The sequence below is a fragment of the Oratosquilla oratoria genome, chromosome 40 (assembly GCF_046742065.1).
Source record: "Oratosquilla oratoria isolate Oo_2021 chromosome 40, ASM4674206v1, whole genome shotgun sequence".
NCBI classification, from domain to species: domain Eukaryota; kingdom Metazoa; phylum Arthropoda; class Malacostraca; order Stomatopoda; family Squillidae; genus Oratosquilla; species Oratosquilla oratoria.
The window spans coordinates 9,598,371-9,610,905 of NC_134816.1; the positions used below are offsets into that span (position 1 = coordinate 9,598,371).

General features: G+C 35.8%; 1 protein-coding gene across 6 annotated transcripts in view; it reads left to right on the forward strand.

Moving 5' to 3' along the window:
* The window catches only part of LOC143020634 (protogenin B-like), an 862,265-nt gene that overhangs the window by 518,564 nt on the left and 331,166 nt on the right, over nucleotides 1-12,535 (forward strand). For 5 of the 6 annotated variants that reach the window (XM_076177127.1, XM_076177126.1, XM_076177129.1 and 2 more), the window contains one exon: nucleotides 6,842-6,947. The exons of the other annotated variant lie outside the window; for it this stretch is intronic. In XM_076177127.1, coding sequence (XP_076033242.1) covers nucleotides 6,875-6,947 — 73 coding nt within the window. In that variant the 5' untranslated portion in view covers nucleotides 6,842-6,874. The remainder of the gene's footprint in view (nucleotides 1-6,841; nucleotides 6,948-12,535) is intronic. 6 annotated transcript variants of the gene reach the window in all.

A 12,535-nucleotide genomic window follows, 5' to 3' on the forward strand; every position in this document is an offset into this window, starting at 1 on the left:
TTGAGCTCTTCTCGGAGTTGAGGTCATCTAAACACTGGGTGATGCATGCGGACAAACATCACTACTGCAATTGACAACACTTACATAGAGCTGAGTGGTTTCTTGCTCGTTACAACATTTACACTTACAGCACCACTACAGGTGCTCCCCCTCCTAGAATTACTGTTACAGTGTGGGGAGTTGTACACTAGTAGTATGCATATTTCAGACGCAGCTGAAAACGCACATTACAACTGGACCTAGTAGTGCATTGAGTAAGAGGACGGGTTCTTTAGGGAAGGAGAAACAGATATGGAAGTGTGTGCTAGTAGAGGTGGACTGTCATTTTGTTTTAAAAGCACTTTCATCAGGCACTGAAGGTCTTTCACAGGGAGGGTGAGTAGTTTTGAGACTCGGTGGACACAGGAGTTGCCTTGGGGATTTTTTTTTTTTTTTCCCTCTCCTTTGAATTACATCATAAGGGTGCCTTCAGGCTCTATCACACACAATCTTTCCTCATCCATAATTTTGGGCAGGAATACAAATCAGATGGAATATATGGTTTTGGTGATGAATGACAGTTGCATGGAGCAAAATAATAAAAATTAAGTTTTCCATTCCCTTAATAAATATTTGTAAGGTTCCTTGGTTGTACATTCATCAGAAATAAAGGGTTGGTTGAGGGCACATCATATGGGCACCTGTAACTGTGGTAAATGGGGGAGATACCTGTATAGTGAGGGGTTACATGATGATCAAGAAGTACAATAGGAAGTGAGTAAAACCAATTGCCAATACATGCTTTAATAGATGATTTAAAAGAATGATGAAACCATTCAGTGATGCTAATGGCTTGGGGGTGGTATGCATATGGTGAAAACCAATAATATTTGAGAGATCTAAGAACAATTCACTATTGAATTGACTACATCTATCAGTAATTACATGTAAGGGAACTCTGAATCTTATGATCCAGCCATTGACAAATGAGCAGCTACAGAATTTGCTGTTGTATCAACAAGAGGTACAGCTTCAGTCCAACATGTAGCTCTGTCAGTACAAGGTAGGAATTACTTGTAAGGTAAAGGGTAGGGGTAATTTGGCAGTGATGCAGGTGGATTGGACCAACAATATTTATGTGGACAGTCTGAAAGCAGTTAATTTGGAGTATTTATAGGATTTACAGTGGATTTTGTATGTCTATGTACTTTAGCTTGTTGACTATGAGGAGTGTTTAGCCTGATAACTGTGCAATAAGGTTTTGTTGGTCATACCTGTGGTGCTAAATTGTTTGGTGTAAAAGAAATTCTCAAAAGAAAATTTTACCTGTATAATATAAAAGATTACACAGAAAAGTATAGGAAAACTGAATATTAGTTATTTGCTTTAGTTTAGGCATGGTGGTGTAGCAAAGTTGCACATTTTGTCACTTCAGGGTAGCAGGCAGTGAGTGGTGGTCATGCATGGGTGAGTGATGAGGAACTTTGTACTGCTTTTTCATACTTCCTTCATACTATTTTTTTCTTTAGAGTATAGTACCATTTTATGCACTTCTGTTTCTTTTTCCATCCCTTGCCCCTCTTCTTGTATCTCTTTCAGAATTTCTTTTGCTATTGCTTTATCCTCTTTTACTCCAAAGTATCTAGCTACATTGTGTTTTTCTTTAATACCATATACTATTATACACTTTTTCTTATCATCTGTGCCCCTGACCCAATTTTATTTCTCTTCAATTACTTTAATGACTGTTTCCTTTGCATTTTCTTCCAATTGTACCCTTTTTTTTCCCCTGATCTACTTTCCATTTATTTTTTATTTCTTGGAGATCTGTCTCTTTTATGGTATCTCCAACTTTCTTGGTCACTGCTTGTATTTGTTCTTTTATTTCTCTTTTCAGTCTCATTTTTGTTAGTATCTTAATGTCTCTTTTCAAAGCCTCATTTTTGTTAGTATCTTAATTTTTCATCCTTTTGTTTTCATTCTTATCTATGTTTAATTCTTTTTTTAGGTCATTAAGCTCTGTTGGTCTCAGCATTCTTTTTAACTCATTCATTTCTCTATACATTGACCTGCATTCTGCCTTTAGATATAATAATTTCATTCATTAGCCCTGTAATCTCTTGATTTCATGGAATATTTTTATACCTTATCTCGCAATCTATACCTTTACTTAGTCTTCTACCTTCTCTTGCAAACCCGGAAAAACCAATATTTTACATCATACCCTTGGTTACGTAGAGGCGTTTCCATATTACAGCTTTTTTTGGGGGGATGACACCAAATGGTGATTCAACCCTGCTCACATCTAGTCTTCTTTTAGTTGGTTCACCATATTTTTGTCTGCCTTCACCATCCTCCATTTTAAATTATTTTCCACTCAGTGGATTTACTCTAATAAATCATTTCGGTCACTCATTAAGTGAAGCTCTCCCTTTCCTATATAATACCAGACTAGGTGTTTCCTCCAGCTTAGCGAAAAAGCGCTGTACTCCAGAGCTCCTTCTAGATGTCCATTCCAGACAGTGGTTCATCGTGTATTTACCTAGTTGTACCTAGTTGTATTTTACGGGAAGGGGAGCTATGCTCGTGGGGTCCCGTCTTTATATCTCATTTTATCTAAACTATTTTTAAATTCATGTATTGTTTTTGCACACACCACTTTCTCATCTAACTTGTTCCAACTGTCTATTACTCTGTGAGGAAAGCTGTTCTTTTTCAAATCTCTTCTATAGCTGTCTTTTTTTCTTTTCTTTTCGTGTCCTCTTGTATTTCTGTCATCCCATTTGATCAGATTCTCTCTATCAGTAATTTCTATGCCTTTCATGATTCTGTAAATAGCTATCAAATCTCCTCTCTCTCTTCTTTGCTCTAGTGTCTGTAGTTCAAGTTTTTGTAGTCTCTCTTCATATGATAGTTTTGAGAGTGTTGGTGCCAATTTTGTAATTGCTCTTTGTATTCTTTCAAGTTTTTTAATAATTTTTTTTGTACTTGGTGACCATATCGTTGCTGCATATTCCAATCTTGGTCTTATCAGAGTGATTAGGATTTTCCTCGCCATTTCTTCATCCAGGTATGTAAATGCCACTTTGAGTGTTCTTATTAAATTATAAGTTTCTCCAAAAATCTTATTTATATGTTTCTCAGGTGACATATTATTCATAACAATGACTCCCAGGTCCTTCTCATTTTCTACTTTTTTTATTCCTTCTTCTCCCAAATTATATGATCCTGTTATTCTGTTTTTGCTTTTTCCAAATTCCATTATACTACACTTTTTTGTATTGAACTCCATCTCCCACTTCCTACTCCATTCCTGTACTTTATTTAGATCTCTCTGTAGTGATTCACAATCTTCTTCAGTTTTCACGCTTTTCAGTAGTTTTGCATCATCTGCAAAGCTCATATAGCTTTCAATTCCTTCATCCATATCATTAATATATATAGCAAACATTATTGGGGCCAGAACTGTTCCCTGCGGGACACCGCTTATTACTTCATCCCATTCTGAGTGCTGGTCTCTTATCACTACTCTCATTTTTCTTTCTTGCAAGAAGTCTTCCATCCAATTTAGCAATTTACCTTGTATTCCTCCTTCAGATTTTAATTTCTTAAGCAACTTCTTATGTGGTACTTTGTCAAAAGCTTTCTTTAGGTCTAGAAATGCACAATCAGCCCATCCATCTCTTTCTTGTATTATATCTATTAGCCTTGAATAGAAACATATTAAATTGGTGACGCATGATCGTCCTTGTCTGAATCCAAATTGCCTTGGATTTAGTACGTTGTTTTTTTTCCAAGTATTTTACCCATCTACTTTTGATAATTCTTTCACAAATTTTTGCTATTGTACTTTTTAGAGAGACTGGTCTATAGTTGGTAGGTTCTTTATTTCCTCCTTTATATATAGGTACTATATTTGCTTTTTTCCAATCTTCTGGAACTTTTCCTTCTTTCAAAGAACTGCTTATTATGCTATGTATTTTGTCTGCCAGTTCATTCCTGCATTCTTTCAGTATCCAGTTTGCTATTTCATCTGGTCCATGCGATTTTCTGACATCAAGATTACTCAAGTGTATCAATATTTCATTCTTTGATACTTCTATTTCTTCTATAGGGGGGACTTTCTCTTTCCATTCAATCTCTTCAGGTTGTATGTTCTCCCTTGTAAACACTGATTTAAAATGTTTGTTCATAATTTCCGCCATTTCCATTTCCTCAGTGTATTCAACTCCCCCTTGTCTTAATTTCTCCAAGTCCTGTTTGTTTTTCAGTTTATTGTTTACAAATCTGTAGAATAGTTTTGGTTGATCTTTACATTTTTGTATGACGTCTTTTTCATATTTTCTCTTTTCCTCTCTGCACGTTTGTACATATTCATTTCTATAACCGGTATATATTTTCCATTTTTCAGGTCTGTCTTTTTTCCATCTGGTCCAGGCTTTGTCTCTTTTGTCTTTTAACTCCCTACAACTTTTGTTGTACCAGCATTTTACATATTCTTTTTCTTGTTTTTGTCTTGGGACATACTTTTCCACTCCTTTTTTGTATATTTTTGTCAAAATATTCCATTTCTCTTCCACTGATGTTTCTTCTTTGTATATTTCTTCCCAGTTTTCTTGTTGAAAGAATTCTCTTATTTTATCAAAGTTTGTTTTTTCATACATCATTCTTCCTTTTCTATATTGTTCATTTCTTTTGATATATTTTTCTTCATTAAGTTCCAGTTCAATCAATATGTGGTCACTTTTACCTATTGGTGTTTTATATTCAATCTTGTCCACTATTCTAGGTTCAGATGTAATTAATAAGTCTAGTCTCGATGGTTCTTCTTCATTTCTATACCTAGTGTTCTCCTGTATCCATTGTGTCATTGTGTGGTCAATAATCATCTCAAGTAGAGCGTTTCCCCATGAGTCGTCTCCACCCTTTACTGTCATTTCTTCCCAGCAGATTTCTTTGCAATTAAAGTCGCCCATCATAACTATTCTTCCCTCTTCCATTATCTTGTTTAATGTTATCTTTGTGTCCTCTAACATACTTTTATGTTCACTCTCCTCCCATGAGGCTGTTTTTGGAGGCACATAATTTATCACAAATTTTCTGCTCTTCTTATCTCTGTCTTCCACTTCTATCATAATCATCTCTACTGTATTCTTTCCATATATGACACCTTTCACGTTTATATCCTTCTTAGTGAGGAACATAACTCCACCCCCTTCCTTTTTCTCTCTGTTTCTAATCCAACAATTGTATGCATCGTGTCCTACACTGTTGGGTGGTAGTGGGTCTTTTAATTTTGTTTCTACAATTCCCATTATGTCCGGTTCTTTTTCCTTCAAATAATCATTCAGCTCATTCAATCCTGTTATTAATCCATCTATATTTGTGTAAGACACTCTTAGTTTTCTGCCACTTCCATTGTGTTCTCTGTTTCCCCTATGTTTTTCTCTTGTATGTCGAACTTCCTTAGTTTCATATTCACTATTCTCCAATAGAATCTCTCTTTCTCTGACTCCGTTCTGTTCTCGTTTTTTGCCTTAGCTTCAAGTCTTTTCTGCTTTTCTTCCTCTCTTTCCTCTTTATTCATTTCCCTTTTTATCCATACCTTTTTATATTGTTCACTTGTTGCTAGTTTCCCTGTTTTGGATAAGATATTCTCTGCCGTTGTTTGTGACTTGAATTTAATTTTAATTGGTCTGGTCTTGTCTGTGCTATACTTTCCGAGTCTAAATTTCTCTTCGATTTGTTTAATAATTTCTGGTTCATCTTCCTGAACTGACTCTAGTAATTGGCTTACTTTTTCATTTTCCTCTTTGATTCTTGTGGTTCTATCTGGGTTGTGTTTCTCTTCCATTCCTAATATAATTATACATTTCTTCTTGTCTGCTAGATCTCTTACTATATTCTACTTTTGTCTCATCACTTTAATAACTGAGTCTTCAGTATGTTCTTTCAATTGCTGTTTGACTATGTCAGTGAATGAATCCTTATTTCCTTCTTGGGTTGCTTTCCAATTCTTAGCTTCTTTAGCTATTGCCTCTCTGTTTTCTTTACTATTCTTCCTCAATTCCTCATTCTCCACCTTTACATCTCTTAACTGTCTTTTTAGGTCTTCTATTTCATCAGTTAAGTTTTTATTCGCCTTCTCTAGTTCTTCTAATCTTTCAACCCTCTGTAAAATGGTGTTCATATGACCGAACCTACGCTCCAAGTCCTCGATCACCTTATCAACCTTCTCCTCTAGTCTTGTCAGTCGGGGGGGGTTTGTGTCCCCCCCACTCTCTTTAAATCCCTGGAAAATATTCTCATCACTTTCTACTGTATTGCTCCTATCTATACTTCTAATCTTTACATTCTTATTAGACATTTCATCGTCTCCCAGTTGGGCTTGGGGTCGTTTGTTTACTTTTCGGCGGTCTGCTTGGGCCAAGTCCTCTACTTCCTCATTTCCTTCCATTTCCCCAGCAATTCCTCCCCTTCTCCTCTTTTTCTACTTACCCACTGCCCCATGAGCAATTTCCCCCCCACCCTGTAAATACAAAAAGGCACTTCTCTTTGCGTTGGGATCCACAATCGGCACTTTTCTTCAGAACGTCTTTCAAGCCGTCCGTTCGTTGAAAGTGTGTGTGTGTGTGTGTGTTTCCCAAAGAAATAAACTTGAGCAGAGTAACACTTCAAGAATTTATTGTGTGTTTTAACCTTTTGAGAACTGAAGACTTATCCCAGCTAAGTAAAATGATCTGGTATTAGCTGGGATAGAGTATTTATAGATAGTGAATCTTTAATGGGTTATTTAAAAAATTATCTGTGCAATTTTATTAAGGTGCCTTCAGTTGAGATACATTTGTGTATTATGTTGCAGGTATGGTTGCGGGGGAGGCACCCTGCTGAGGCTATGGCATCCGCGGGGCTACATGGTGTGGCGCTCCTTGCTCTGGCCTGCTGCTGCTCCTGCTCCTGTCCACCGGGTAAGACAAGCTTGTACTTGGAGGGGAAATCTGACTCATCTGAAATGAGTTTAGGAGTCAAAGGGAGGTTTACTGCCAAATGCAAGAATAGGTAAGTGATGTTTTGCTTTAAATGTACAGACAGCTTGATTTTTGGTGATGGAGTAAGGATGAGATTTTATGGAATCTTTAGAAGTCCATGTATGAAAATGGATTTCTCATTGGGAACAGGTAGGCCTCTGTTAGACAGATAAATCTTGTGTGAAGTCATGTTACTTCAGATAATTAAAGGTTTGTTTTCTTTTGGGATAGAATATTATAGTACTGTAAATTTTCAGCTAGAGCGTGGGATGATATAATATAGGTATTCAAATGAGTCAAGGGCTATAATGAGTGATGCAGGCAAGGTCACCATATTAAGATGTAAATTGGACAAATTTAGGTTTAAAAGGGAAATATTTAAGAACTGGTTTACCAATAGAATGGTTAATGAAAGGAATAGACTTAGTAACTATGCAGTAAGTGCTGAAACAATTAGTTGCTTTACGAGAAGAAAACCTCACAAATAGGGATAATAGGCAGTAATGGACATAGTGTAGGCCTTATGGTCTCTTGCAGTCTCCCCCATTCTTATGGTCTTATGTTTAATTTTCTCACTGCAGTGTATATATTTTTTCTACTTGGAGTTCTTGGAGAAATACTTGATTACCAGTAAATTGTTAACCCCCACTCCTTTAGAGATACCTCAGAGTGAAATAGGCTGATGGTAGCAGTGACAAAAAGACAAGTACTCTTTGGTAGGAAAGATGGAAATAGGGATAGTTTTAGATAGTTCCCTACTGAAGAGGTACTGTGTTAAAGGTGAATAAAGTTGTCAGCAACAGCCAGTATTATAGGGCATGTACTGTTTTTTATGGAAGGCAGAGTAGCTATAGCAAAAAGGCAAGTACATTTTGGTAGGAAAGAGGTACATGGGGATAGATTTAAATACTTCCCTATTGAAGAGGTACCTTAAAAGAGGTGAATAAAGTTGCCTGCAGCAACCAGATTTATAGGGCAAGTACTATTCTTTATCCCTTAATCTCCCCTCTGACCCTGCTACAAGGTCAGTATCATCAGCAAACAACAACTGGCTCAACTCCCACTTTTCTCTGTTTTCTTTAACCATCTTCAATCCCCTAGAGGAGGCATTTGTTAAAGTACCTCACAGTTGACTTCTGTGAAAATTGGAGCACAATGGAGGACTGAGTGGCAAATTATTAGAATGGATGACTGACTTTTTGAAGGAAAGATACATGAGGACAGTAGTAAAGGATAAGAGGTCAAGATGGAGAGCAGTAACAAGCGGAGTTCCACAAGGTTCAGTTCTTGCACCAATGATATTTCTTGCCTATGTCGGTGACATAATGGAAGGAACAACAAGCTACACAAACATGTTTGCAGATGACACAAAAATCATAAGAGTGAAAAATGAGGAAGGTAGTTTATTGCCAAAATAGATACTATTTTTGCATGGAGCCAACAATGGGAAATGAAGTTCAGCACCAAAAAATGCAAATTACTAGAAATGGGCAATAGTGGCAAAAGGCCATCCTTAAACTATTCCTTGGGAAGTGAACACAATACAAAAGCAAAAGAGGAAAGGATGGGCCTAATTAGAAACGACAAAGATGTCATGATAGAATCAGAAGAAAAAATGAGCGAGTCATTTAACAAATATTTTCTCTCAAGGCTCACTAAGGAGAAGTTAGATAAGGTACCTGATTGTGATTTGATTTTCAGTGGCAATGGAGAAAGTAGAGTAATATCTGCATTAGTAAGGTAGAAGTAGTCAAACAGATTGAAAGACTAAAAGCTACAAACTCCCCAGGTCCAGACGAAATTTTTCAGAGTGCTTAGAGTGTAAATTTGAAAGCTGTGACTAGTTAACAGAAATATTTAACAAATCAGAAGACACTGATTTTGTGCCTATTACTTAGGGGCAGGCAAACATTGTTCCTGTTTTCATAAAGTGAGATAGATTGTCTATGTGCAACTACAGGCTAATCAGTTTGACATCAGTTATAGGTAAAATGCTTGAATCAATGATAGCCAAGAGATTGAGAGATCATATTGAGACATAATTTGATTCGTGACTCAGCATGTTTTCTCCAAGGGTAAGTCATGTGTGACTAATCTTCTATCTTTTTACACTAAAATACATAAGGCATCAGACAAGAACAATAGTTACAATGTTTTTACCTTGACTTTAGTCAAGCGTTTGACAAGGAGCCCCACCAAAGACTACTAAATAAAATCAAAGCCCATGGCAATAGAGGAAAAGTGTTTGAATGGATTAGAGCTTGGATCAGTGACAGAAAACAGCAGGTCACCTTAGTGTAAAATCCAAATGGGGGAGTGTTTCTAGGTGTTTTTCCAACACATATAAAACATTCAGAAGATTTCATAAGTAAGATCAAGAGTCATCATTCACTGGGACAGAGAAAATTACTAAGTCTTGATGTAGTTTCTTTGTTTACCTGCATCAATGTAGCTGAGGTTTTGGCTTTCCTTGAAACAAAATTTCAACATTATCGGGACCAATTTCCAATCTCTGTCAGCAAAATCATTAAATTAACGGAATTATGTGCTAACACAAATACTTTCTCATTTAAAGATCAATATTATAAACAAAAGTTTGGTTGTTCAGTGGGATCCAATCTCTCCCCAGTGTTAGCTAACTTATATAAGGAGTATTTCGAGACAGTAGTTCTACAGGACATTAAGCCACAAGGTATGTTCTGGTACAGGTATGTGGACGACATCTTTATGATCTGGGCTGATGAGTGGGGATCTTTAATGTTTTCTTTGAAAAACTCAACAACTTAACCACTAATATAAAATTGAAAGTTGAATGGGAGGTGGATAATAGATTGCCATTTCTAGATATTCTATTAATACGACATCAGGATCATTTGTCTTTTACAGTGTACAGAAAACCCACACATACGGGGAGTTATGTACACTTTTTCAGCCACCATCCAGATAAAATTAAATATAGTGTTGCCTCAGGTCTTTTCCTGAGGGCACTCAGATTATGTAGTCCACATTATTTGGAAATGGAGATAACAACAATTAGGAATCAATTAAAAAGAATAGGGTATCCTGTTTGGTTTTTAAATAGAGCCCTAAGCAAAGCCAAAATTAGTCACTATGGATCCACTTCCCACTACACTAAGAATTTTGTATGGGACAAAAACTGTATCAAATTGCCTTATAATAAGTTCTTAAATGATAGTTTGCAATATCTACCACAGAAAGACATAAACTTTGTTTTTAGTACTCCCAATAACTTGTCTAAGAAAACAGTTAATGTATACCTAAGACCTAGAGAAGAAATAAATCAAGGTGTTTATAAACTTCCATGCTTGGATTGTAATAAGGTATATTGGGGACAAACAGGTAGAGATTTACACACTAGAATGAAAGAACACAAGAATTCAGTTAAATATGCACAACAAAATTCCGCTGTCTTCCAACACGTAGACAAGGAAGGCCATCATATGGATTGGAATAAGACAAAAATTATTTTTGATTCAAAGTGCAGTTTCAAAAGGAAAAAAATAGAATCCTCCTTGATAAATAAATTTCCTAATTTTGATATTTCAAATGGACAATGGTCACCAGACTGTATTACTACCTGGGCAGTCAATAAATTATTACCATCTTTGGTGAAGGCGGGTGATTTGCCACGCAAAGCATTAGACGCCACTTGAGCCCTGCCCATGTTCCTTCTTCTTTCTCTGTATATAAGACATGCCTTTTGCTCCACTACTCTGTATTCCACTTAAGAGGATCACAGTCCGTGATCGAAATATATGGATATCTATTTCATTTCTTCTTATCCAACACAGTGGGTTCTTGTTGAAATGTGTGTGTGTATATATATATATATATATATATATATATATATATATATATATATATATATATATATATATATATATATATATACATATATGTATATAGGTATTCCCCCTCCACCACCTAAGCAGGTTAGGCTCTCTGATATATAAGTCACCAACCCACGCTTTCTTTTGTCATTTCTTTAAATCTTTAATTTTGTAAGTATTGATCCCCAACGGTCTATGTATCTGTATAGGTTTACGATTTGATTTATTGATGTCTATTTTCTTGATTTATCGATGTCTATTTCCATGATTGGTGAATTTTTGTTATTGTTAATACCCTTGTTCTTTGTCTCTGTATGTCGGTAATTTATACGTTACCGGTTCTCCTGAAGATGTTTCCTTGCAGACAAAACATTGAATAAATTATTTATTTTGGCAATTTGGTTAATGCCCACCCACAAATGGCCGAGTCCTTGTTAGAAAGCTTGAGAATACCCTTAAGAAGATTAACAACCTCTTCAATGCTTTTGAATTTAATAACTCTTGTCTACGAGAGAATCTGCTCCCTCAATATTCAAATATATATATATATATATATAATATATATATATATATATGTATATATATATATATATATATATATATATATATATATATATATATATATATATATATAGGTATACACGTGGAGTTAAAAACAACAGCATTGTTGTAGTTATTCAGTTTTTTCTTTCTATCAATTTTCCTGATTAGAGATTTGCCATTAACCGGGTGAATTGAAACCAAATCACTATATTCTTCCATTTTTTCTTAGTTGAACTCAATATTTCATCTTGAAGAAGACATTTTCAAGAGTAAACTGAAATAACAAAAATTACATAGTTACAGTAATGGTGACAAAAATACAAAAATTACATATAGTAAAGATGACTATTGTGTGCAAGTAAAATATGAGGGATACAATATAAATGCAAAAAAATACAGTGACAAGAAGACTTACATTTAAAGGGAAGAGATAAAGAAAGTGACAAGTCAGGGTTGGCAGATATATATATATATATATATATATATATATATATATATACAGTATAAGCCTAAGATCAGGTCAGACAAAAGAGGTCAGACAAAAGGGATCTCAGAGGTCACAGGGTAAGGGGGTTTGGGGGTGAGAGAGGGTTAGGTGGGTGTGGTCACCGTGGGGGAGAGAGGAGGTGGAGGTGGAAGGGTGAGGAGGGGGAGACGAAGGGAGAGAGGGGGTAGAGGGAGGGAGGAGTGGGGGATTTTTGTTTTTATATAATGGGATGGTAGAGATTAAATTGCTCTGGATGTTAATGACTGGAACTTTGTCTCTAATGTGAAAGGCTTCGAGTAATTGTAGTCTCCTAGGTTTATCACTCGATCCAATAATTTTGGTGGAATTGATCAATTCATCCCTTTTGAGTACAGCATTGTGGAAATTCTTATGATGTTCTTTGATTGCTCCCTCTGTAGATGTAAAGATAGGCGATGGTTGACTTTACATCTAGTAAAACCAATGGGGAAGAGGCTTACAATCATCTGAAGAACAACAATATTGGTATACCACATTAGTTCTAGATGTGAAGCTGATCGCCTAGACGAATTGTTTGTCATGATCAGAGAGGAAGTTTTGGGATTTTTGTAGTAGATGAGAACTGATTTTGTTCTCATTTGTAGCAAGGCAATTCATATGAATGATAT